This window comes from Phacochoerus africanus, chromosome 11, assembly GCF_016906955.1.
Source record: "Phacochoerus africanus isolate WHEZ1 chromosome 11, ROS_Pafr_v1, whole genome shotgun sequence".
Taxonomy (NCBI): Eukaryota; Metazoa; Chordata; class Mammalia; order Artiodactyla; family Suidae; genus Phacochoerus; species Phacochoerus africanus.
Window position 1 is genome coordinate 120,153,612 of NC_062554.1, and position 27,249 is coordinate 120,180,860.

Here is a 27,249-nt window from a genome sequence, read left to right on the forward strand (position 1 = left end):
TATTCTCACACAGGTGCTTATCTGCTCTCTATAGCTGTTTGAATGCAAGGCAGGAGCACATTTGGTGAGCTCTTGAGGATGGAGCAGACCTGGCCGGCACTGAGTGTAATCTAAGAGACTGGAGGAGTTCCCATCGTGGCTCAGCGGTTAAAGAATCCAACTAGGAACCATGAGGTTTCGGGTTCCTGGCCTCACTCAGTGGGTGAAGGATCTGGCGTTGTGTGAGCTGTGGTGTAGGTCGCAGATGCAGCTCAGATCCTGTGTTGCTGTGGCTCTGGCATAGGCCAATGGCCACAGCTCCGATTAGACCCCTAGCCTGGGAATCTCCATGTGCCACAGGTGCGGCCCTAGAAAAGACAAAAAAAAAAAAAAATACTGGAGTGAACATACAAATCAATTTGGCTGTGACATTTGTGAGACATGATGTGGTGCTAGGAGAGCCCAGCCTCAAGGCCACTGAGCCTATGAAATTAGTCAAGTCTCAGGATTTCTAGACAGAAGTTTCTTCCTAGGACAAGGTGGTGCTTAGGCCAGTGGCTTCAGGTGATCTTGAAAAATGCAATAAGCTCTTCAGAAATCTCGCAATCTCCTTACATGTTATGGAGAAGGGAGTCCCTGGAAAAAGGCCCTCAGGTCTTGCCAGTGGTATCTGAGAGGCTGCTCACCTTCATAAGCACTTCAATGCTGCAAATTTAGCCAAGGAAGTGCACCCAGTACTCAGCTAACTTGTTTTTAAAGGGCTATGGTTACACTGACATGAAACCTTGGGACTTTCCCATGATTCTGGGCGTTTCTAAAACCCAAATACCTCCAGACTGCAGCCCACCAGCTTCCTCTTGCTTTTGATAGACTCCCAGCTGTAGCAGAAACCCGCTGATCATTTGCTTCTCTCATTTCCCTTTGTAGAGGAGCCAGGCCCAGGGCTGACTTCCCCAGCAACTCAAGCTCCAGGGTGAGATGGTTGCCTAGTTTCTGCTAACAGGTTGACCGGAAGATGATCTGCGGCCAAGGAAACAAGGCAAAATGGGTGCCCTAATTTGGTGGGCTTCAGATGGGCCACCAGAGACCCCGAAACCAACGGGTGATTGACAGTGGCCATCTCAAGGCCTGACTTCGACTTCTTCGCAACCACAGTCGTCCAGATAGACTGCTGCCTGGCAGCGAGACCCCGCTGGGTGGCGGAACCCACAGTCGGCCTCTGGATGCCCTCCCGGGCACCAGTCGGTTTCGGTTCCCGGCGGACGCCAGGTTCGCCCTAGGTCACGTGGGAGGCGAGTTCAGCTGCCTGCGGTTCCCAGGGCAACGCCAATCCCCAGCCAATCAGGGCCTCGGAAGTGCCGGCGCCCGCCCGCCCGCCCCGGGCTCGAAAGGGCCGAGAGGGCCAGGCGGCGGAGGGGAGCGGCAGCAGGGCTGGCCATGCTTTGCGGCCGGCGGCATCCGTTCTGCCTCTGGCTCTGGCTCCTGCTGCTTCTACTGCTGCCGCCGCCCCCGCGCGCGCGGGGACACGGCGACCACGCGAGGTCGAGGGACGAGGCGGCAGAGGCGGACTCGGGTCGGGCCTGGAAGGCCTTCCAGCGCTTGCGGGAGCATCTGAGGGCGGCCGGCGCCCTCTCCAGACGCTACTGGGCCCTCTTCAGCTGCCGCCTGTGGCCCGAGGCCTGTGGGAAGGATGAGGAAGCGCCCGCGCGGCCCCTGGGTAAGACCCGCTGGCTCAGGAAGGCGGGGGCGCGCGGGCAGAAGCGCGGGGCACAGTGCTTCGGGGTGCAGTTCAGAGCCTCGCGCCTGCCCTAGGACGCAGGCCGGCGCCTTAGCCTGCGGCGCTGCTGTTCCGGCCAGACTGAGGGCCCGGCAGCATCATTCCAAATTGCTGCTCTTGCCCACCTTCTCCATGGCTTTAAGGAAAGTTCCTGGTTGCAGACACCCTTCAAATACCTCCCCCTCCTCCTCCTCTGCTGCTTATGGAGCCGGGGCCTGGGTTATGAGTCCGCCGCACCGAGTTCTGATTTCTGTCTCTGACAAATGGTGTGGCAGTGTTGTCACATCACTGTCGTGGACTCGGTGATCTCTGAGGCGCCTTTGCAATCTATGTCGTTAATTCTAGGTCCTGGAATAGGAATGCTGTAATGGTCCCCCTGTAATGGTGCTAGAAATATCTCTCATTTAAATTCAAAGCCTTCTAAATTCCAAGTGAATGGTTTTTGTTTAGTCTTTTGTTTTAGTCTTTCCAGTGAATGGTTTTTTTGTTTCTGGTTTTTGTTACTGATAGGTATATTCAAACTTGACATTTGATAAAAGTATTGAGACACTTGGGGTTGGCCATAATCAGATGATTCTGGAATCCAAAGCAAGTAGGAAGAAGGATAATCACCAGTTACTGTTTGTCTCCCTGCCGGACCAGCAGGGCCTGGGTTTCTTATACTTCTGGACAAAGTGCTTAAGGCTGATTTGTTGGGTAAATTGAGCTTTTGCTGCAGCTAGAGCTGCATCTGTAGCAAGACCATCCACCCAGTTCCTCAGAGCTGGAGGCGCCCACTCTTGCACCCTCCCTGCTGAGGCACCGCTCAGGAGTACGGAAGAGCCTGGGCGGTGGTAGGGAGGTAGTGTTCCCTCTCCTCAACTCTGGGCACCGCCCCTGTCTCACAGCTCCTCCTTTTCCAGGCTGGAGTCTTCCCCTGCTGGGCCAGCAGTACCTGGATATCCTGACCACGTGGTACTGCAGCTTCCAGGACTGTTGCGACAGTGGGGACTGTAGGATCATCAACAACTTCACGGGTAGGATCTTACGGCCCTAAGGGCCAGGAATCTTCAGGGAGGGGAAGCAATTCAGGGAAATGTCAGGGTGAAGGGCCCCCACCTCTTTCTGCCCACAGCTGGCAGCCTCCCTGTCTCCACCATGGCTCCCAGAGGCCATGATCCAAACCCTGCAACCTCACAGCTGAGAGGAAGGAAGGCCTAGCAGAGGGCTTTGAACACACTAGCTGCCTTCAGCAGGTGTTTGCTGGATTGAATTGAAATGGTAAAATGAGGGAGTTACCGTTGTGGCGCAGCGGAAACGAATCCTACTGTGAACCATGAGGTTGCAGATTCGATCCCTTGTCTTGCTCAGTGAGGTAAGGATCAGGCATCGCATGAGCTGTGGTGTAGGTCTCAGATGCAACTCAGATCTGGTGTGGCTGTGGCTGTGGCGTAGGTTGGCAGCTACAGCTCCAATTAGACCCCTAGCCTGAGAACTTCCATATGCCGCAGGTGCGGCCCTCAAAAAAGCAAAAGACCAAAAGAAAAAGAAAATTATAACATGAGGAGTTCCCGTCGTGGCTCAGCAGTTAACGAATCTGATTAGGAACCATGAGGTTGTGGGTTCAATCCCTGGCCTTGCTCAGTGGGTTAAGGATCTGTCATTGCCCTGAGCTATGGTGTAGGTCGCAGACGTGGCTCAATCCCACGTTGCTGTGGTGCTGGCATAGGCTAGTGGCTACAGCTTCAATCAGACCCCTAGCCTGGGAACCTCCATATGCTGCAGGTGCGGCCCTAAAAAGACAAAAAGGGGCGGAGCAGTGATTCCATTCTCTCCCTAATGTCAGTCTTGATTTCTCAAACTCTTCAGCAAATAGCCCTGAATCTCTTCCATTGCAAGTTCTGCCTGGTGGCTTCTTGTCTGGAGGCCACCAAACAGGATGGCTCTCACCTCAGAGATAGATGTTCACTGCTCCATCTCTCGGCCATCGCGGAGCCTGGAGGGGACAGTGCTTGTGGGCCCTTCTCACAATGGCCTCGTTCCCACCCCTAGGCCTAGAGGCCGACCTGCGCGTGCGACTGCACGGCCAGCACCTGGCCCAGGAGCTGGTCTTGGCGGCAGTAAGGGGCTACCTAGAGCTGCCCCAGCCAGACAAGGCCCTGGCTCTGTCGTTCCATGGCTCGTCTGGCACAGGCAAGAACTTCGTGGCTCGGCTGCTGGCGGAGAACCTGTTCCGGGATGGGCTGAGGAGCAACTGCGTCCAGGTGTTCATAGCCACGCTGCACTTCCCTCACCCCAAGTATGTGGACCAGTACAAGGTGAGGCCGGCTGCGTGGGGCTGGGCCTCACACAGGCTTGTGCAGCCCCGGGCCCAGGCCTCTGGGTGGGAGGGCGGCCCAGGCCAGCCCTGGGTGTGGGGAGGAGGAGGGACCTGTAACCCGCAGAGGCATCCGCGACACCCAGATGAGGCCATGGACGTGTGGAGGAAAGCACAGGTCCCAAACTGCCGGGCTGTGTCCTTGCCGGCTGCACAGGGGGGCCAGACACCAGCTGGACCAGAGGATCCGTGTGTTCATTTTTCTTTTTTTTTTTATCTATATATAATGATTCTTATTTTTTTCCATTATAGCTGGTTTACAGTGTTCTGTCAATTCTCTGCGGTACAGCATGGTGACCCAGTCACACATACATGTATAGATTCTTTTTTCTCCCATTATCCGGCTCCGTCATAGGGGACTAGACATAGTTCCCAGTGCTACACACAGGATCTCATTGCTAATCCGTTCCAAAGGCAATAGTCTGCATCCATCAACCCCAGATTCCCAGTCCACACTCTTCTGGGTTTCGTTCAATCAGACATGTAGCCAGACGATGACCAAGCCCCACTGCAGCATGACAGAGGTGACAGAGTCTGTCTTTGGCCTTCAGCTCCAATATTTGGAGTGTGTTAACTTGGGAAGATTATGTAAGCCTTTGAGGGCAGACTGCCCGAGTCACCTGGCAGTTCTGGTGTGGCCTTGGAGGGCAGGGGCAGCCAAATGCTCCTAAGGGCAGGCATCTGGTCAGACAGGCCTCCCCCGAGAGAACAGCCTGGCTTTGCAGTAAAGCTGCTGTGAAGCTCAGCTTCCCCACTCGGAAGACCGACATGTACACACTCTCCCACCCTCCGCACATCCTCTCACACACACTCAGGGGGCGGGGGCTGAGGTCAGAATCCAGGTGGCTGGAGGTGGCAGCGGGAGCAAGCTCTCCACAAATCCCCACCCGGGGCAGGAGCTGGCTCTGATCTCTGGGGGAACCCTGCCAAGCAGCCTCTTTTCAGTCGAGGGCTTACTGTCCTGCCTGGGATGGGGAACTCCAGTTTGGCATTAGCTGGGTCCCAGACAAGTCCTCCCCAGCCTAGCCTGGCGCCCGTGGGTGTTCTCCTCCTGGGAGTTCAAGACGGGACTGGCTGCCTCAGGGCACTCCGGCCTGTCTCTGCTTGTCACCCCGTGTGAGAGCCTGACTCTTGCCCCTGGGGAGGGTGAATGAGCAGTCCGTTCTAGGGTGGAACCGCATCCAGAAAGGAAGGGAGCAGGTGTGGCCATTTCCCAAGGGCAGCCAGGCCCGCTCCCTCTCCCCAGGCTGGCTCCACCTGGTTGGCTTTCAAACCTTAAGGTGCTGGAGAATCACCTGGGAAGCTCGGGAAGGCAGATGCCCTCACTCCACCCCCAGGGGTTGGATCTGGCAGTTCTAGGGCGGAACCCAGCCCCAAGTGATCCACTGCAGAGGCTCTGGAGAAACCACGCCTCCCCTCATCGGGGGCCCTTGGGGCTGGCAGGCTCCTCCCGCTGCTCCCCAGCAGCTGCCTGTATTCCCTGCAGGAGCAGCTGACGGGCCAGATCAGGAAGACGCAGGAGCGCTGCCACCAGACCCTGTTCATTTTAGATGAGGCCGAGAAGCTGCACCCGGAACTGCTGGAGGTCCTCGGGCCACAGCTGGGCCGCCAGACCCTGGAGAACCACAGGGCCAAGTCCCCCAGAAGCATCTTTCTTTTTCTCAGGTGAGGACGGAGGAACAAGTCAGGAGAGCTGGGTGAGGGGAGGAAAAGCCCTGCCCAGGCCCTGTGGGTGCCAGTCCTGGGGGCTCTTAATCAGCCTGTAAGCTGGGGTGGGGGAGACCACGCTGTCCTAGGCTACCTACCCTTGTCCACAAGGGAAACCAACACAAACTCCAGGAGAGGAGACAGAAGCCCAGCTGCTTGGGTGGCAGCAGAGGTGGGGAGTCTTAGGTCTCCCTGCTCCTGCCCTGATTCTGCCAAGCACTTGTGAGGGACTCTGACACCCGCTTCCCACTCTCCCCAGCACAGTCCGCCTAACTCACTCCCAGGACCAGCCTGGGGAAGACCAGCTGTCCCGCATCTAGCTTCTTCCGTGGTTCTCTTAGGGTGGGGAGGCTCAGTTAGTACGTAGCCTCCTGAGGAAACTTCCTGAGTCCCCTCTTAGAAGGGCAATGTGGGTTTTTTTAAGTTGAGGTGTAACTGACATGTATTAGTTTCAGGTGTGCATAATTTTGTTTCTATTGTGAGAGGATCACAATAGGTCTAGTTAACATCTGTCACATACATAGTTACAGCTCCCACATGTGCAATACAGTGTAATTTCCTAAAGCCACCGTGTTGAATATTACGTCACCATGACTTGATACTTGAAGTTTGTACCTTTTGACCCCTTTTCCCATTTTTCCCATGCCCCCCCCCTCCCCTCTAATAAGCACCCAATCTATTCTCTGTACCTACCAGTTGGGATTTTTGGTTTGGTTTTGTTTTTTAAGATTCGACATATAAGTGAGATTATACACTGTGTGTCTTACTTGTCTTTGACCTGTTTAACTTAATATAATGCCTTCAAGGTCCATTCATGTTGTTGCAAATGGCAAGATTAACTTTTTTTTTATGGCTGAATAGTATCCAAATATATATACAACATTCTTTTTTAATCTTAATTTTTCCAGTTTAATTTGCATTTTATATTGGAGTGTATTTGACTTAACAGTGTTGCATAGTTTCAGGTGTATAGCCAAGTGATTCGCTTATACATACATCCACTCTTCAGATTCTTTTCGCAAACAGTTATTACAGAATATTGAGGAGTGTTCCCTGTGCTATCCAATAGGTCCTTGTTGATTATTTTATGTGTAGTAGTGTGTGTATGCTAATCCCAAACTCCTAATTTATCCTTCCAAATGAAACGACGACGTCTCTCCCCTTTGGTAACCGTAAGCTTGTTTTCTAAGTCTGTGAGTCTGTTTCTGTTTTGTGAATAAGTTCATTTGTATCACGTTTTAAGATTCCATTAGTGATATCATAGGTAATTGTTTTTGTCTGACTTCATTTAATAGGATAATGTCTAGGTCCCTCCATGTATGTTGCTGCAAATGGCATTTCATTCTTTTTTATGGCTGAGTATTATTCCTCTGTGTATATGTACCACATATTTATCAATTCCTGTTGATAGACATTTAGGTTGCTTCCGTGTCTTGGCTATTGAAAATAGCACCACGTTGAACACTGAGGTGCATGTGTCTTTTCAAATTAGGATTTTCTCCGGATGTATGCCTAGGAGTGGAAATGGTGGATCATATGGCAGTTCTGTTTTTATTTATTTATTTATTTTTTGTCTTTCTGTCATTTTTTTTTTAAGGGCCACACCCATGGCAAATGGAGGTTCCCAGGCTAGGGGTCTAATCGGAGCCATAGCTGCTGGCCTATGCCACAGCCACAGCAACACGGGATCCAAGCCATGTCTTCGACCTACACCACAACTCACTGCTTTTTCTTTTTCTTTTTCTTTTTTTTTTTTGGCAGTTCTGTTTTTAATCTTTTAAGGAACCTCCAATGGTGGCTATTACGTCAAAAGAGTGTTCTGCGAATATTTTCCACTAAGGATTTTATAGTATCTGGTCTTATATTTAGGTCTTTAATCCATTTTGAGATTATTTTTGTGTATGGTGTTAGAGAATGTTCTAATTTCATTCCTTTACATGTAGCTGTCCAGTTTTCTCCACTTATTGAAGAGACTGTCTTTTCTCCATTGTATATTCCTGCCTCCTTTGTTGTAAATTAATTGACCATAGATGGTTTATCTCTGGGCTTTCCATCCTGTTCCACTCATCTATATTTCTCTTTTTGTGCCAGTACCATACTGGTTTGATGACTGTGGTTTTATAGTATAATCTAAGGTCAGGGAACTTGATTCCTCCAGCTCCATTTTTCTTTTTCTTCTTCTTTTTTTTTTTTTTTTTTTGTCTATTTAGGGCCACACCCACAGCATGTGGAAGTTCCCAGGCTAGGGGTCTAATCAGAGCTGTAGCCCACCAGCCTACGCCACAGCAACGCAGGATCCAAGCAGCATCTGCAACCTACACCACAGCTCATGGCAATGCCAGATCCTTAACCCACTGAGCAAGGCCAGGGATCAAACCCTCAACCTCATGGTTCCTAGTCAGATTCGTTTCCTCTGTGCCATGACAGGAACTCCCCATTTTTCTTTCTCAGGATTGCTTTGGCTATTTGAAGTCTTTTGTGTTTCCATACAAATTTAAAAAATTTTAATTCCAGTTCTGTGAAAAATCCCATTGGTCATTTGATAGGGATTGCATTGAATCTGAAGTTTGCTTTGGGTGCTATAATCATTTTGACAATATTGATTCTTCCAGTCTAAGAGTATAATATATATTTTTAATCATTTAATTTTTTAAATGAATGACTTTTATTACATTAATAGTTGTACAACGATCATCACAACCCACTTTTACAGCATTTCCATCCCAAAGCCCCATCCCATCCCTCCCCCCACCAACCTGTCTCCTTTGGAAGCCATAAGTTTTTCAGAGTTTGTGAGTCAGTTTCTGTTCTTCTGAGAAGCTCATTGTATCCTTTTTTTTTTTAGATCCCACATGTAAGCGATAGCATATATATGATGTTGGCGTCTCACTGTCTGAGTAACTTCTTGGCATGATAATTTCTAAGTCCATCCATGTTGCTGCAGATGCCATTGTTTCATTCCCTTTTATGGCTGAATATCCCATCATGTATACATACTACATCTTCTTTATCCACTCCTCTGTCGATGGACATTTACATTGCTCCTATGTCTTGGCTATTGTGTATAGGGCTGCAATGAACACTGGAGTACATGTATCTTTTCAAGTCATAGTTTTCTCCAGATAGATGCCCAGAAGTGGGATTGCTGGATCAAATGGTAATTCTGTTTTTAGTTTCTTAAGGATCTCCATACTGTTTTCCATAGTGGTTGCACCAATTTGCATTCCCACCAAAAGTGTAATAGGGTTCCCTTTTCTCCATGCCCTCTCCAGCATTTAGTGTTTGCAGACTTCCTGATGATGGCCATTCTGGCTGGTATAAGCTGGTACAATTTTGTTGATTAGCATTTCTCTAATAATTAGTGGTGTTGAACATCTTTTCATGTGTTTTTTGGCCACCTCTCTGTCTTTGGAGGATTGTCTGTTTAGATCTTGGGCCCTTTTTTTGATGGGGTTGTTTTTTATTGGTATTGAGCTGCAGGAAGTGTTTATACATTTTGAAGATTAATCCCTTGTCAGTCGTTTCATTTGCAAATATTTTCTCCCATTCTGTGGGTTGTCCTTTTGTTAGAGTTTCCTTTGCTGTACAAAAACTTTGGAGTTTAATTAGGTCCCATTTATTTTTATTTTTATTGTCATTACTCTAGGAGGTGGATCTGAGAAGATACTGCTGTGGTTTTGTCACAAAGTGTTCAGCCTATGTTTTCCTCCAAGACTTTTATAGTATCCAGTCTTATATTTAGGTCTTTAATCCATTTTGAGTTTATTTTTGTGTATGGTGTTAGGAAGTGTTCTATTTTCATTCTTTTATTTATTTATTTTATTTTTGTCTTTTGTCCTTTTAGGGCTCTACCCGCGACATATGGAGGTTCCCAGTCTAGGGGTCTAATTGAAGCTATTGCTGCTGGCCTACATCACAGCCATAGCAACACGGGATCCTTAACCCACTGAGCAAGGCCAGGGATCCAACCCACAACCTCATGGTTCCTAGCAGATTGGTTTCTGCTGCGCCACGATGGGAACTCCTAATTTCATTTTTTTACAAGTAGCTGTTCAGTTTTTCCAGCTGCAGTTATTGAAGGGACTGTCTTTTCTCCATTGTGCATCCTTGCCTCCTTTATCTTAGGTTAGTTGACTATAGGTGTGCGGGTTTATCTCTGGGTTTTCTATCCTGTTCCATATTTCTGTTTCTGTGCCAGTACCATACTGTTTTGATGACTGCAGCTTTGTAGTACTGTCTGAAGTTAGGGAACCTGATTCCTTCAGCTCCATTTTTCTTTCTCAGGATGGCTTTGGCTATTCTGGGTCTTTTATGCTTCCAAACAAACTTTAAAATATTTTGTTTTAGTTCTATGAAAAAAGTCCTTGGTAATTTGATAGGGGTTGCATTGAATCTGTAGATTGCCTTGGGTGGTATAGTCATTTGAATCAACCCCATCATATTCACTCTTCCAGTCCAAGAGTGTGGTATATCTTTCCATCTGTTTGTGTCATCTTTGATTTCTTTCATCAGTGGCTTACAGTTTTCAGAGTACAGGTCTTTTGTCTCTGTAGGTAGGTTTATTTCCTAGTTATTTTATTCTTTTTGATGCCATGGTGAATGGGATTGTTTCCCTAATTTCTCTTTCTGATCTTTCATTGTTAGTATATAGAAATGCTGTTGATTTCTGTGTATTAATTTTGTACCCTTCAGCTTTGCCAAATTCATTGATGAGCTCTAACACTTTTCTAGGAGTGTCTTTAGAATTTTCTAGGTATAGTATCATGTCATCTGCAAACAGTGATAGTTTTGCTTCTTCCTTTCCAATTTGGATTCCTTTTATTTCTTTTTCTTCTCTGATTGCCGTGGGTAGGATTTCCAAAACTATGTCAAATAGAAGTGGTGAGAGTGGACATCCTTGTCTTGTTCCTGATCTCAGCAGATATTCTTTCAGCTTTTCACCATTGAGAATGATGTTAGCTGTGGGTTTGTGATATATGGCCTTTATTATGTTGAGGTAGGTTCCCTCTGTACCCACTTTCTGGAGGGTTTTTATCAGAAATCGATGTTGGATTTTGTCAAAAGCTATTTTTGCATCTGTTGAGATCATATGGTTTTTATTCTTCAGTTTGTTAGTGTGGTATATCACACTGATTGATTTATGGATATTGAAGAACCCTTGCATCCCTGGGATAAATCCTACTTCATCATGGTATACAATCCTTTTAATGTATTGTCGGATTTGGTTTGCTAGTATTTTGTTAAGGATTTTTGCATGTATGTGTTTCCTTGTTTTATTTTCTGTCTGGATGATCTGTCCATTGCTGTAAGTGGGCTGTTAAAGTCCCCCACTATTATTTGTGTTATTATCAATTCCTCCTTTTAAGGTTGTTAGCAATTGCCTTATATATTGAGGTGATCCTATGTTGGATGCATATATATTTGCAATTGTTGTATCTTCTTCTTGGATGGATCCTTTGATCATTATGCAATGTCCTGCTTTGTCTCTTATATTCTTTTTTTGTTGTTGTTGTTGTTGTTGCTATTTCTTGGGCCGCTCCCACGGCAAGTCTCTTATATTCTTAATTTTAAAGTCTATTTTGTCTGATATGAGTATTGCTATTCCAGCTTTCTTTTGATTTCCAGTTGCATGGAATATTTTCTTCCATCCTCTCACTTTCAATTTGTATGTTTCCCTAGAACTGAAATGCGTCTCTTGAAGACAGCATATACATGGGTCTTGTTTTTGTATCCATTCAGCCAGGCTGTGTCTTAAGCTTGAGGCATTTAGTCCATTTACATTTAAGGTAATTATTGATATGTATGTTCTTACTGCCATTTTATTAACTGTTTTGGATTTGTTTTTGTTGGTCTTTTTTCTTCCCTTCTTCTCTTGTTCTCTTCTCGTGGTTTGATGACTAATTTTAGAGTTGTATTTGGATTGCATTTTTCTTATTTGTGTGTGTATCTACTGTAGATTTTTGGTTTGCAGTTACCCTGAAGTTTAGATACAGGAGTCTATATATATATACAAGACTGTTTTATACAGTATATATACATACAAGACTGTATGTGTGTGTGTATATATATATATATATATATATATATATATATACACACACACACAAGACTGTTTTAAGTTGTTGGTCTCTTAATTGCAAGTACATCTCCAGTGCCCTGCATTTGTACTCTCTTCTTTTCATGATTTCTGACTTTGGTAGCATATTTGTGTGTAGATGATTTCCTACCTTTACTTATATGTGTTCCTTTACCAGTGAGCTATGTCATTTGCAATATTTTTCTTCCTTTTTTTTTTTTTTGTCTTTTCTAGGGCCATACCTGTGGCATATGGAGGTTCCCAGGCTAGTGGTCTAATTGGAGCTGTAGCTACCGGCCTACACCACAGCCACAGCAACACCAGATCAAGCCATGTCTGCAACCTACACCACACCTCATGGCAATGCCAGATCCTTAACCCACTGAGCGAAGCCAGGAATCAAACCCACAACCTCATGGTTCCTAATCGGATTCGTTAACCACTGAGCCATGATGGGAACTCCTGTAATATTTTTGTTTCTAGTTGTGACCTTTTCTTTTCCACCTAGAGAGGTTCCTTTAGTATTTGTTGTAAGGCTGGTTTAGTGGTGCTGAATTATCTTAGCTTTTGCTTGTCCATAAAGCTTTTGATTTCTCCTTCAGATCTGAATGAGAGCCTTGCTGGGTAGAGAATCTTGGTTGGAGGTTTTTTCCTTTCATCATTTCAAGTATATGGTGCCACTCCCTTCTGGCCTGCAGAGTTTCTGCTGAAAAATCTGCCAATAACCTTATCAGGGTTCCCATGTATGTTGTTTCTTTTTCCCCAGCCACTTTCAGTATTTTTCTCTTTGTCTTTAATTTTGGTCAGTTTGATTAATATGTGTCTCGCAGTGTTCCTCCTTGATTTATATGCTACTCGTTGTGCTTCCTGGATTTGAGTGAGTGATTTCTTTTCCATGTTAGTGATGCTTTTGGTTATCTCTTCACCTATTTTCTTTGGCTCTTTCTCTCTTCTCTTTTTGGCACCCCTTGGCATGTTGGTGCATTTAACATTGTTTCAGCTTTGTCTTCATTTCTTTTCAATCTTTTTTCTCTTTTCTATTCCCCATCAGTGATTTCCACTTGTCTGTCTTCCACCTTACTTATTTGTTCTTCTGACTCCTATTCTGCCGTTGGTTTCTTCTAGTGAATTTTTTATTTCAATTACTGCATTTTGCATCTCTGCTTGCTTAATCCTTAAATCTTCTATTTCTTTACTCAGTGTTTCTTGTAATTTATCAATCTTTGCCTCCAATTCATTTCCAAGATAATGAATCATCTTTACTATCATTAGTCTAAAGTCTTCTTCATGGAGGTTGATAATCTCCAGATCACTTAGCTGTTTTTCTGGGGTCTTTTCTTGCTCCCTTTTCTGAGTCATAATTCTTTGCCTTTTCATTTTGTACAGAGCTTTGCTGTGGTCCCCTTTTTGCAGACAATAGAGTTTTAGCCTCGCTTGCTTGTGATGTCTGCCTCCCTTGTGGCTGAAGTTGGTACATGGGCTTGCGGTGGCTTCCTGATGGGAGGGACTGGTGCCTGCCCACTGGTAGGTGGAGCTGACTTTATCCTTCTGCTGGGTGGGGCTTTGTCTCTTAGAGACCCCTGGGGGGTCTTTAGGCAGCCTGTTTGCTTTGTTCCCACCCAGATTATTGTTTGACCTGGGGCCTCTCAGCCCTGATGGGTGCAGCCAGATTTTTCCAAAATGGCAACGTCCAGAGGAGCACATGTCCAGAGGAGCACATGCGGACGATTATTCCCAAGAACTTTGCCTCCAGTGTCCTTCCCCCACAACGAGCTACAGTCACCCCCTCTTTTCCCAGGAAATCCTCCAGAACTGCAGTCAGGTCTGACCCAAATTCCTGTGGAGTCTCTGCTTTGCCCTGGGACCCAGTGCAGTGCATATGAAAGCCTGTGTGTGCCTTTCAAGAATGGAGCCTCCAGGAAGTTCCTGTCATTGCTCAATGGAAATGAATCTGACTAGTATTAGAATGCATGTTTGATCCCTGGCCTCACCCTGGGTTAAGGATCGGCATTGCCATGAGCTGTGGTGTAGGTCCCAGATGTGGCTCGGATCTGGCTTTGCTATGGCTGTGGCATAGGCCTGTGGCTACAGCTCCAGTTCAACCCCTAGCCTAGGAACCTCCATATGCCAAGAATGCAGCCCTAAAAAGACTAAATAAATAAGTAAATAGAATGGAGTCTCTGTTTCCCCCTGTCCTCTAGAGCTCCTGTGCATAAGCTCCACTGTCCCTCAGTGTCAAGTGCTCCAGGGACTCCTCCCAATGCCAGATCCCCAGACATGGGAACCTGATGTGGGGCTCAGAACTCTCACCCCATAGGTGAGTCTCTGTGATAGTTACTTTCCAGTCTGTGGGCCACCCACTCAGTGGGTATGGAGTTGGTTATATCGCATAATCGACCCTCCTACCATCTTGATGTGGCCTCCTCTTTGTCTTCTGAAGTAGGATATCTTTTTTTGATAGTTTGTAGTCTATTTGGTTGAAAGTTATTCAGCAAATGGTTGTAATTTTGATGTTTTAATGAAAGGTGACCTCTAGTCCTTCTACTCTGCTTTCTTAATCCCTTCCTAAGAGCATGGTATATCTTTACATTTGTTTGTGTCATCTTTGATTTCTGTCATTGGTATCTTATAGTTTTCAGAGCACCTGTTTTTTGGTAGGGTTTATTCCTAGGTATTTTATTGTTTTTGATGCAGTGGTAAATGGGATTGTCTCCTTGATTTCTCTTTCTGATTTTTGTTGTTAGTGTATACAAATGCAAGCAATTTCTGTGTATTAATTTGGTATCCTGCAGCTTTACTGAATGCATTGATGAGCTCTGTTTACTGGTAGCATCTTTAGGATTTTCTAGGTATAGTATCATGTTGTCTGCAAACAGTAACAGTTTTATTTCTTTTCCAATTTGGATTCTCATATTTTTCTTTTCTGATTGCCATGTCTAGGACTTCCAACACTTTGTTCAATAAAAGTGGTGAGCATGGACATCCTTGTTTTGTATCTATCTTAGAGAAAATGCTTTAAGCCTTTCACTTTTGAATATATTAGCTGCGGGTTTGTCATATATGACCATTATCATGTTGAGGCAGGGTCGCTTTCTGCCCACTTTCTGGAGAGTTTTTATCATAAATGGGTGTTGGAATTTTTGTTAAAAGCTTTTTCTGCATCTATTAAGATGATCATAATGGTTGTTTATTCTTCAATTTGTTAATGTGGTGTATTACTGATTGATTTGTGGATATTGAAGAATCTTGTGTTCCTGGGATAAATCCCACTTGATCATGGTTTATGATCCATGGTGGATTTGATTTGCTTGTGTTTTGTTGAGGATTTTTGCATCTCAGTTCATCAATGATATTGGCTTGTAATTTTCTTTTTTTGTTGTGTCTTTGTCTGGTTTTGGTATCAAAGTGATGGTGGCCTCATAGAATGAGTTTGGGAGTGTTCCTTCCTCTGAAACTTTCTGGAAGCATTTCAGAAGGAAGCATTTTCTAAAATGTTTGATAGAATTTGCCTGTGAAGCCTTCTGGTCCTGGACTTTTGTTTGTTGGAAGTTTTTTAATCATAGTTTCAATTTCAGTTCTTGTGCTCATATTTTCTGTTTCTTCCTGGTTTGGTCTGGGAAGGGTTGTACCCTTCTAAGAATTTGTCCATTTCTTCTAGGTTGTCCATTTTATTGACATATAGTTGCTCATAGTAGTCTCTTATGATCCTTTGTATTTCCATGGTGTTAGTTGTGACTTCTTTTTTCATTTCTAATTTTATTGATTTGAGCCCTCCCCCTTGCCCCCGTTTTTTTGTTTTGATGACTCTAGCTGAAGGTTTATCCATTTTATTTTTTCAGAGAACCAGCCTTTAACTTCATTGATCTTTTCTATTGTTTTCTTTGTCTCTACTTCATTTATTTCTGCTCTGATATTTCTGATTTCTTTCCTTCTACTAATTTTTTATTCTGTTTGTTCTTTCTCTAGTTGCTTTACATGTAAGTTTAGGTTGGTTAGTTTGAGCTTTTTTCTAGTTTTCTGAGGTGGGCTTGTATCGCTAGAAACTTAAAACAGTCTTGTATATATATATATAAACAGTCTTGTGTATATATATATACATATATATACACATACATAGTCATATATATATATACACACATACATAGTCATATATATATAAATACACACATACATAGCCATATATATATATACACATAGTCATATATATATATACACATACATAGTCATATATATATATATATATATACACACTGTATAAAACAGTCTTGTATATATATATAGACTCCTGTATCTAAACTTCAGGTTTTGGATCATCATGTTTTGTTTTCATTTGTCTCTAGATGTTTTCTGATTTCCTCTTTAATTTCTCCATTGGTTGTCTAGGAGCATATTGTTTATCCTCCACCTTTTGGTGTTTTTTACAGGGTTTTTTTGTTTGTTTGTTTTTCCTTGTAGTTGGTTTCTAATGTCATAGCATTGTAGTCAGAAAAGGTACTTGATATGATTCCAGTTTTCTTAGATGTACCAAGGCTTGCTTTGTGGCCTAGGATGTGATCTATTCTGGAGACTATTCCATGTGCATTTGAGAAGAATGTGTATTCTGCTACTTTCATATGGAATGTTCTATAAGTATCAGTTAAGCCCATCTGGCCCAAAGTGTCATTTCACACCTGCATTTCCTTATTGATTTTCTGTCTGGATGATCTGCCCATTGATGTCAATGGGGTGTTATATTAAAGTTCCCCCACTACTATTGTGTTACTTCTATGGCTGTTAGCATTTACCTTACATATTGAGGTGCTCCTATATTATTTACAATTGTTTCATCTTCTTCTTGGATTGCTCCCTTGATTATTATGTAGTGTTTTTTGTCTCTTATATCAGTCTTTAAAGTCTATTTTATCTGAGAATTGCTTCTTGAGCTTTCTTTTGATTTCCATTTGCATGGGATACCTTTTTCTATCTCCTACTCAGTCTCTGTGTGCCTAGATCTGAAGTGGGTCTCTTGTATAGTATATATATATAGTTCTTGTTTTTGTACCCATTCAGCCAGTCTAGGTCTAAAGACTGAACATTTTAATCCATTTACATTTAAGGTACTTATCAATATGTATGTCCTTACTGACGTTTGTTAATTGTTTTGGATTTGTTTTTATAGGTCTTTTTTTTTTCCTTCCTTTCCTCTTTTGATCTCTTTACTGTTGTGTTTAGATTGTTTTTTCTTTTGTGTGTATCTATTGTACCTTTTTGGTTTGCAGTTTTTATGAGGTTTTCATATAGCTGTCTATAAATATATAAAAGATTGTTTTAAGTTGCTGGTCTTTTAAAGTGCATTTCTAATATCCTGCTTTTGTACTCTCCTCACGATAGCTAGTCTTGATAGCATATTTGTCTCCGGATGATTTCCTACCTTTACTATATGTTTGTCTTTGCCAATGAGCCTTCCCCTTCATAGTTTTCTTGTTTCTAGTTGTGGCCTTTTCCTTTCTTCCTAGAACTGTTCCTCTAGCATTTTTTGTAAAAGTTGGTTTGGTGGTGCTAAATTCTCTTAGCTATATTAATCAAACATATATTAAACAGGCCAAGATTAAAGACAAAAATATTAAAAGGAACAAGGCAAAAGCAACAAATAACATACAAGAGAATCCTCACAAAGTTATCAATTGATTTTTCGGCAGGAACTGTGCAGGCCAGAACGAAGTGGCACAATATATTTAAAGTGATGAAAGGGAAAAAACCTACAACCAAGAATACTGTACCCAGCAAGGCTCTCATTGAGATTCAATAGAGACACCAAAAGCTTTATAGATCCTTAACCCACTAAGCAAGGCCAGGGATTTATTTCTACTGCACCATGAAGGGAAACCCTTCACATTCTTTATCTTTTCATCTGTTGAACACTTAGGTTGTTTTTTATCTTGGCTATTTTGTGAATACTGCTGTAGTGAACAGGGGGGTACAGATATCTTTTAGTGTTTTTCATTACCTTTGGATAAATAACAAAGGGGAATTGTTGGATCATATGGTAGTTCTATTTTTAATTTTTTTGGAGGAACCTCCATATTCTTTTCCATAGTGGTTGCACCAATTTAGATTCCCACCAACCATGCACAAGGGTTCCCTTTTCTCCACATTCTCACCAATACTGGTTATTTCCTGTCTTTGTGATGATAGCCATTCTGGCGGGTATGAAGTGGTAGCTCATTATGGTTTTAATTTGCCTTTGCCTTGTGATTAGTGATGGTGAGCACCTCTTCATGTAGTTGTTGGCCACTTGTATGACTTCTTTGGAAAAAATGTCTATTCAGATATTGTTTAGATGTGTTTTATGTGATTTTTATTTTCGATCCCTTAACAGATATGTGATTTGCTAATATTTTCTCCCATTCAGTAGGGTTGCCTTTTTGTTTTGTTAATGGTTTTCTTTGCTGTGCAAAAGCTTTTTGGATGTCATTCCAGTTACTATTTTTGCTTTCATTGCCTTTGTTTTTGGTGTCAAACCCAAAAACTAATTGCAAAGACCAGTGTCAATGATCCTACTGCCTATGTTTTCTTCTAGGTTAGTGGTTTTGCGTCTTCAGCTCAAGTCTTTAATCCATTTTGAGTTAATTTTCGGGTGTGGTCTAGTTTCATTATTTTGCATGTAGTTTCCCAATACCATTTATCGAAGAAACTCTCCTCTCCCCATTGCATCTTCTTAGCTCTTTTGTCATAAATTGACTATACATATATATATATATATATATATATATATGCACACGTTTCTATTCTGTTCCACTTATGTTTTCATTCCTGTATCATTACTGCTTTGATTGTGAAAGCTTTCTGATAAAGTTTGAAATGTAACTCACACACTGGGAAATCCCCTCTTAGAAGGACATTAAGTTTTCAAGGCAACACATTGGTTGAAAATTACAGACCACCCTTAAAAATTCCCAAGGTGGAGTTCCCGTCGTGGTGCAGTAGTTAACGAATCCGACTAGGAACCATGGGGTTGCGGGTTCAATCCCTGCCCTTGCTCAGTGGGTTAACGATCTGGCGGCGTTGCCGTGAGCTGTGGTGTAGGTTGCAGACGTGGCTCGGATCCTGCGTTGCTGTGGCTCTGGTGCAGGCCGGTGGCTACAGCTCCGATTCGACCCCTACCCTGGAAACCTCCATATGCCACGGAAGCAGCCCAATAAATGGCAAAAAGACAGAAAAAAAAAATCAATCCCTAAGGTGTACCCAGTTGGAGGATAATTTCCCACTAAGTCCAGCATGGCCAGTTCTTTTCTCTAGGCTTGAAAGGTCTTTTTCTTCACTGCTCATGAGAGGAAGTCCCTGGCCTGGAATTCAGGGTATAATGTGTTGAATGAAAAGTTCTCTGGCTCCTATGCTGAGATCTGCAACCCTACCCTGCAGGACTGATCACTTAACTAATCACTGCACTACATTTCCTGTTCGGCTTGACTGTGTGCCACAGGCTCTGAAAATAGCTTTTTAAAAAGTGAATTTTGACATCAACTTGTCCAGCCTTATCTTTTTATGGCAGCCCTAAAAGGCAAGTCTTGCTCAAGATCTGTGTGAAGTCAAGTTGGGGTCCCATGCTGTCCCAACTTGAATGCTTCACAAGCAGCTTTTTGCACTCAGTGGAAGCCAAATCAGTTGTTCCCTCCTCTCCATTGCACCCTTCCCACAGGCCAGTATATGCTAAGGGGTCTTCTCCAGCTTTAGGGTACACCCTGTGAGAAGTAAGGGTTCTGGTTTTTCATCCAGGCTTGGTGAGTGTGAAGGAGCAAGCTGTGGAGAGCAGATCTTGTTTCACTGTGGACCCACAAGAACAAGGTGTAACAGGTTTGAACTGTGGTTGGGTTAGGATTTTGGTGTGTTCGGGGCAAGTCCTTCCTGGTCTATTAGTCAGACTAACAGGACACTATGGTTGCATTGCAAAGGTGGGAAGTGGAGCCCCAGAGGGTGATTGTAAGAGAAAAGCAGAGAAAGATATTTTGATGTGATTTGAACCCTCAGTAAATTCTTTGAAGTAACAACTCTCCTCCCCAGCTCCGTATTACTTTTCACCTTCTGAGGCAGCCCAGAATTAGAAATCTCTTCCTATTGCAGAGAATGAGGTAGGGGCTCCAAAATGCAGAGGCGGCCAAACAAGGAATCATCTGGGCTCCCCAAGGCTTCTTCACCCAAGCCCTGGCAGGGGGTGGGGGCAGTGACCCTCAGAACCATTCCTGCAGACACAGTCTTCCCATGGAATGGAAGGAATCCTGGTACCTGGCTATCTCAGATGTCCTTGCCCTATCTGCTGCCTCTTTCCTCTAACCCGGCCCAGCCCACCTCTGCCTTGTGGCTGCAGCGTAAGGTGCTGTGGTGTCACCTTTCCCACCAGTTCTCAGCTTGGAAAACCTCACCCTCGCAGGTGCCAGAATTTCCTAATGTGACCCCGGTGACCCTGCTGTCTCTAGGCAAACATTTGCCTTTGTAGTAGTTTGCTCATTGACCCTCCAGCAGGGCCCTTGTTCCCCTTTCCCCAGGCCCTGCCTTTTCCCCCAGTGACCTGGTCTCTGTGCACTGTCCAAGCAAGACCAGGCAGTCCCAGAGAGCAGACAGACAGCGGGGTGGAGGCAGGGCCGGGGTAGAGAGCCACCAGGCGGAAGCTGCCCTGGCATGGCATGCAGAGGCCGCGTTGGCCTGGAGGAGCCTCTGAGCCCCCTGGAGAGGGGCACGTACCCTCAGGACAGGGACCAAGGACCTGGCCTCCAGTGGGTCTGATAGAGCCTGGGCTGGACCTGTAAGAGCAGGGGTTCTTGACAGGCTGACAGGGTCTCAGAGCTGCTGCCCTGGGCATCCAGAAAGCAGCACCGCTCAACCCGAGTTTTCAGGTATTCTTTCAGGGGGAGAAGACAGGGCCTCTGAACTTGATTTCTACGGCAACCTCCCCTGTGGTGTGAGGACTCACGTTTGAAAGAAAAGCACAGCTGATTCAAAGGATGGTGTGGAAAAATCACTCGTGTAAGGCCAGCAATGCAACCCTGAAAAAAATCCTAAACCTGCTCTTTGAAGTAAAGTGGTAGTGGCTTTGCTGCTCCCTTCACCCTGCAAAGTGGTGGTGCCCCACCCCTCAGAACCAGTGCTTCATCTGAGCCTGAGGAATTCAGCATCCCTGGCTGGGTACCAGAAAACTAACACTGACGACTTTCACCTATTGCCACCAAGTAGAGAAGGCCCCACCGAACGGAGGGAGTCATGGTGCAAGACAGGACCCAGAACTCAGGTGATCAGGGCTGCTGTCCTCTTCCCATAGAAGCTGTAAGACAAAAAGCACAATTAATGTCTGTTCTTTTCGAGCTCTTGTCAGGGGAAAAATGTAGAGAAAAGATTCAAAGAACTATACCAATGTAAATTGTTCATAGAATCAAAGGCCTTGTACCCCAGCACATAGAACGTGCTGGTGGGAATGTCAGTGTGTTGACGGACCAGTGCATCTAAGGGGCCCTAAGGCGGACTTCTGATTCAGTTCTCTCATTTTACAAAGAAGGACATTAAGGCCCAGAGAGATTACGATTGAGTCATGTTTGTATCTGTTCTGTAGGGCAGACTTAGCAGTGAAGGTTGTGGTTTGTTATCACAGTCTGGAGAGATCGTTGAGGCGCCCTTCCGGGGCATTCGTAGGGCTGGTGAGATTACATGCTGTCCTGTCCCAGAGCCAGGGGAGAGGCTCATCTCTAGAGATGCCTTCGGCCCCTTGGTCCCTTCAGACCTCCCAGTCAGCAGGGGAGCTGGGAGGAGGTGCAAGGGCATTGAGGCGCATAGGAAGGCAGCCTCTGGCTCAAGGTGGAATGTTTGTGCCTGAGGAGCTCAAGCCCAGGGGTGTGAGTGGTGAATAGAAAAGGGACCCAGGTGATGGATCGAGGGGTGAGATAAAGCCCATAACATACAAGAAGAAGGGAGACGTTGGCTGTGGGACCAAAGAAGAGAACTTCAGAAGGGAGGTGGAGATAGTGTAGTCAAGCATGCAGAGATGGCCATTTCTTCAAAAAACATTTAATACACCTTGGGAGTTCCCATCGTGGCGCAGCGGAAACGAATCTGACTAGAAACCATGAGGTTGTGGGTTCGATCCCTGGCCTCGCTCAGTGGGTTAAGGACCTGGCCTTGCCGTGAGCTGTGGTGTAGGTCGCAGACGCGGCTCGGATCTGGTGTAGGCTGGCAGCTACAGCTCTGATTCAACCCCTAGCCTGGGAACCTCCGTATGCCATGGGTGCAGCCCTAAAAGGACAAAAGACACACACAAGACACATTTCATAAACCTTGACTACCCGAGAGGCGCTAAGCACCTGCTCTCCGGAAGCTTCGTGTCAGGGCTGAGGAAGCGAGTCCTCCTCCTCTCCCCTTCACCCTGGATGCCTGCCCTGCAGGCCAGGCACATGTACACCACCTTTGCCTCCCGGGAGGATTGCAGGATGGGGCAGTCCCCTGGCTGTGGGCAGGTCTTGCCTCAGCTGATGCAACTGTGGTCTTGTGTGTACACAGGTGACCTGCCTGGCAGGCCTCCCTGCAGCAGAGGGGGGAAGGCAGCAGCTTCGAGAAGCAGAGGAAATGTCATAAGCAACTTTCTCACGTGCAGGCAGGTGTCAGGGGAAGTCTGGCAAAGCAGCCGAACTGGAGCAGAGCACAAGGGGTGGGGACTACCCTTGTCTCTGCCAGGCTCTCCATCTGGGGGCTCAGGGCATCACTAAAATCTAGCTGAGGGGCACAGGGGCCCCTATAGGAAGGAAGATTGGCTCACGGGGCTGGAAGAACGCCTGCCCTGCCTCTCCTTGCCCATCACTGGAGGCAGGCGGGAGAGAACCACCCAGCTCCTCCTCCTGTCCCAAGCCTGGCCAGCAGGGTACTCACAGCTGAGTTAACGTACCTGCTGTCAGAGAGCCAGCCAGTGTGGTGAGCACGGAGAGCCTGGACCCCACTCCTCGCTTGCCCCCTGCCGTCGTTAGACTCCTCTCTCTGCTGGGCCTGAGGGGAAAGCAGGGGAGAGCATGGCTAATTTAAGGAGCTGGCAGAAGGTCTGGGAGGGGAGATGGGTGCGGGAAAAGTGGAGAAGAATACGCGGGGGCGGGAGCAGGTGCTGCTGGCCCTGCTTCTGCCTTCCCAGCTTCTCAGCTCCTGTGATTGAGACCCATAATTCCAGTTGTCCAGGGAAACCACAACCCCTGGCAAGGTGATTGGCAAGTACATGACACTTAAACGTGTGTTAATCCAAGCGGGCATCTCCACCCTTCTGAATGCTACTTCTGCCGAGGGCTGTAGGCCATTCAAGGATGACACTTGTTTTCTTCGTTGACCTCCTTTCCCTCACTTGGCCCAGTCAACTGTGCCTCCTCCACTGATTGCAACTCCTCCTCCATTGCCTGCATCACCTCTAAACAAGGACTGTTGTAAAAAGCTCTCTGGCTGGCTTTCTCTTCAGTCCAACCACTGTGGCCCAAAAATGATCTGCTTTGGAAGTAAAGCTGATCAGGCCACCCTACTACCCTATACTCCTAAGTGAAACTCCAGCAGTTCTCCATTGCGCATAAGCTAAAACCCACGTGCATGGCTGACAAAAGCCTGAGGCCAGCCTCAGCCTACCTTTCGCCCTGTGTTTCTCCAGCCCCTGAACCCCACAAGCTCCCTGATGGTCCGCACCTGGACACATGCCCTTCCCTGCCTTCTGTCTGAGGGTCACTACGAGGTCTGCATTTGCTCAGAAGCCACGCCCTCTCTCTGGAGTCTCCTGCCTCCTTGCCACACTGTCCAGAATCACACTACATGGGCCTCTCCTTCCACACTGAAGTCAAAAGAACAACATCGTGCCATTTTTTGTGCTTTCTGCACTGAGCACAGTCTCGGTGTTTGTCGAAAGGGATTGAGACAGGGAGGATGGATGGCAAGGCAGGACAGTGTATTTTCCATACAGACTTTTGTGTTGTGACAAGATTTCCTGGAGGAGGGGAGGCACAGGTCTCTCAACCTCCATTCTTCCACTCACCTATGCAGTTGGCTTCAGTGGTCAGACTATCCATTTAGAAAGTAAATATAGAAATAATAAAACCTAAGACATGACACTGTAAAACTCCTAGAAGAAAGCATAGGCAATACATCCTCTGACATAAATTGTACCAGTGTTTTTTTGGATCAGTCTCCCAAGGCAAAAAAAATAAAAGCAAAAATAAACAAATGGACAACTTTCCTGGTGGCTCAGCAGGTTAAGGGTCCCACGTTGTCACTGCTGTGGCTTGGGTCACCACTGTGGTACGGCTTTGATCCCTGGCCTGGGAACTTTCACATGCTGTGGGCATGGCTAAAAAATAAACAAATGGCACCTAATCAAATGCAAAAGCTTTTTTGCACAGCAAAGGAAACCATCAATAAAACAAAAAGACAACCTATGGAAGGGAAGAAAATATTTGTAAACAATGCAACCAATAAAGGATTAAGTTCCGAAACATACAAACAGCTCATACAACTCAGTAACAAAAAATGAACCCAATCAAAAAATGAGCCAAAGACCTAACTAGACATTTCTCCAAAGACACACAGAGAGCCAACAGGTAAATGAAAAGATGTTCAACACCACTAACAGAAATGAAAGCTAAAAAGAAATCAAAACTACAATGAGCTATCACCTCACACTAGTCATAATGGCCATTATCAAAAAGTCTATAAATAATAAATGCTGGAGAGGGTGTGGAGGAAAGGGAACCCTCCTGCATTGTTGGTGGGAACATAAATTGGTGCAGCCACTATGGAAAACAGCATGGAGTTTCCTTAAAAAGCTAGAGTTACCTATGATCTAGCAATCCCACTCCTAGGCATGTATCCTAAAAAGATGAAAATTCTAATTTGAAAAGATACACACACCCCAACATCCACAGCAGCACACTATACAAAAGCCAAGACATGAAAGCAACCCACATGTTCATCAACAGACAAGTGGCTTAAGAAGATGGGGTACACATCTCAGTGGCATGTTAGCCATAAAAAAGAATGAAATATTTTCATTTGCTGGATAGACCTAGAGAAGTAGGAAAGACAAATAGTATATGTAGAATAAAAAAGGAGGAGTTCCCGTCATGGCTTAGTGGTTAATGAATCCGACTAGGAACCATGAGGTTGTGGGTTAAGGATCCTGCGTTGCTGTGGCTCTGGCGCAGGCCGGTGGCTACAGCTCCGATTAGATTCCTAATCTGGGAACCTCCATACGCTGCAGGGGCGGCCCTAGAAAAGACCCAAAAAAAAAAAAAAAAAAGAATCCATGAACAAAACAGACCCACAGATATGGAAAACTAAGTTATCGCTACCAAGGGAGAAAGGTAGGGGGGCAAAGTAAGAGTATGAGATTAACAGATACACACCACTAATATATAAGCCACCAAAATTTACTGTATAACATGGGATAATATTCAATATCTTATAATAACCTATAATGGAAAACAATCTGAAAAATATATGTAACTGAATCACTTTGCTATATACCTGAAACCCAATACTGTAAATCACCTCTACTTCAATTAAACAAAAAACAGAATCTCTTAACAAGGACTTAATCTCTTTCAGTAACCTTGGGGGCAGTGTCATCAATGAGGTGGTCCTGGATCTGCTTAAAGGTGGACAGTCCCGGGAAGACATCAGGATGGAAAATTTGGAGCCCCACCTGCAGGCTGAGATTGTGGAGTCCACAGGTAGGAGACGGCCAGCCTCGCCGAAGATAAGCCCCTGATGAGAGGGGAGGTGGGGGGTGACGTGTGTGCGCTGGAAGCTGTGCTCAGGAGGTAGCCGGGGGACTCATGACACAGAATCTGCCGTATCGTCCTCTTGCTGTCCAATTCAGGCAGGTGTGAGAAAAGTGCCAGGAAAGCCAGAGTCCTTTTCTAAAGATACTTCGAAAGGGAGCAGTTGCCCTGGCAATGCAGACAGTGGTCTGCGGAGTGCGTGGACCCCGAGCAAGAGAGTCTCACTTCGAGAAACATGGTGGTTCAGCCTCCTCTCGTAGGTGGGGTCACTCCGGCTTCACTGCAGCCCACGTCCAGTTCAACACAGCCCTCTCCCTAAAAGGAGACGCACTGCCGAGTTCCCAACACAACGTCCAACTGCCCTCCTGGAGTTGGCATATGAGATCAGACCTTGCCCAGGCCTTAGGGTGGAGGACACCGTGCAACCCCAGTCAGACTCCCTGTAACTTGGGTCTTGATTTCAGACAGTGGCTTCGGGCACAGCCGCCTTGTGAAGGAGAACCTCATGGACTTCCTCATCCCCTTCCTGCCGCTGGAGTACCGTCACGTGAGGCTGTGTGCCCGCGATGCCTTCCTGAGCCAGGAGCTCCTGTACACGGAGGAGGCCCTGGATGAAATCGCCAAGATGATGGTGTATGTCCCCAAGGAGGAACAGCTCTTCTCTTCTCAGGGATGCAAATCTATTGCCCAGAGAATTAACTATTTCCTGCCTTGAGGCTAGATGAAAACTTCCTGAAGCTGCCTTCCTTCCCCTAAGAGGACCCTAGGGCCTGTTAGCGCACAGTCCAGGATGCAAGGGGTGGGAGGGGCAGGCTAGCATCCAGCAGTCACAAGTACACAAGTGGTGTGTAAAAGGGAGGCCTTACATCAGAGGCAGAGCCAACTCTTAAAATCACTTGGTGCCTTAGAGAGCCACATTCCAAAATGTGGCCCAGGTGGTTGGAGAAAGCCACATGAGAGATGAATCCCAAGGATTTATTAGCTCATCAGCTCTTGCCTAGACTTGGGTTGCCTGGACTTGGGTGTTGGGCCTGAGGCTGCGTATCCTCGGTGACGGGGAAAAGAAAAATGAAGGTCTGCTTACCAGTGGCTGGCAGTAGACATCAAGTCTGCAGGCTTGGATGGGTTAGCTTTCAAGTTGTTATTCCCAGAGGCAAGCTGTGTGAGGTCAGCAAAGAGCCTAAGGCTGAAGGAGAGAGTGCACAGAGGAAACTTACTTTAAATCAAGTCAGTGTAGGCTAATGCTGATTCTGCTCTGCACATCTAAATCCTTCATTGTGTCATAAGTAAAGATTAAAATTTTGTATTTTTCTAAAACCTCGGCTTCCTTACTTTCTTACTCAGACCTAGTAATCATGCTCACTCAGCAAAATTTCAAATGCCAGGTAACACAGACGAGGACTGGTGGAGGCGGGGGGTGTGCGCCACCCCCAGAGAGCTGACAGGGAGGTTGCCTGGGCTGCCAGCTCTGCATTTTGCTTTGCGAGCACTTCAGCTGAGCTGGGGTGTTTCAACCTCTTACTGCAGAGGCACCCACAGCATATCGCCCTTACATGTGAAACCAGCACTCCCATTCTCCCAGTTTTCAAAAGAA

At 45.8% G+C, this 27,249-nt stretch overlaps 1 protein-coding gene across 2 annotated transcripts; it reads left to right on the forward strand.

The window, feature by feature from the left end:
• Nucleotides 1–1,147: 1,147 nt before the first annotated feature.
• TOR3A (torsin family 3 member A) lies at nt 1,148–26,972 on the forward strand. 2 transcript variants are annotated; one of them, XM_047753931.1, is made up of 6 exons: nt 1,148–1,696; nt 2,659–2,772; nt 3,788–4,053; nt 5,599–5,777; nt 25,480–25,604; nt 26,120–26,972. In XM_047753931.1, the coding sequence occupies exons 1-6, from the start codon at nt 1,417–1,419 to the stop codon at nt 26,368–26,370; spliced, it is 1,215 nt and encodes a 404-aa protein (XP_047609887.1). In that variant the 5' UTR covers nt 1,148–1,416; the 3' UTR covers nt 26,371–26,972. The 2 variants fall into 2 exon arrangements, with proteins under 2 accessions (XP_047609887.1, XP_047609886.1); XM_047753930.1 differs by having other exon boundaries at nt 1,349–1,696; nt 3,929–4,053.
• Nucleotides 26,973–27,249: the final 277 nt, after the last annotated feature.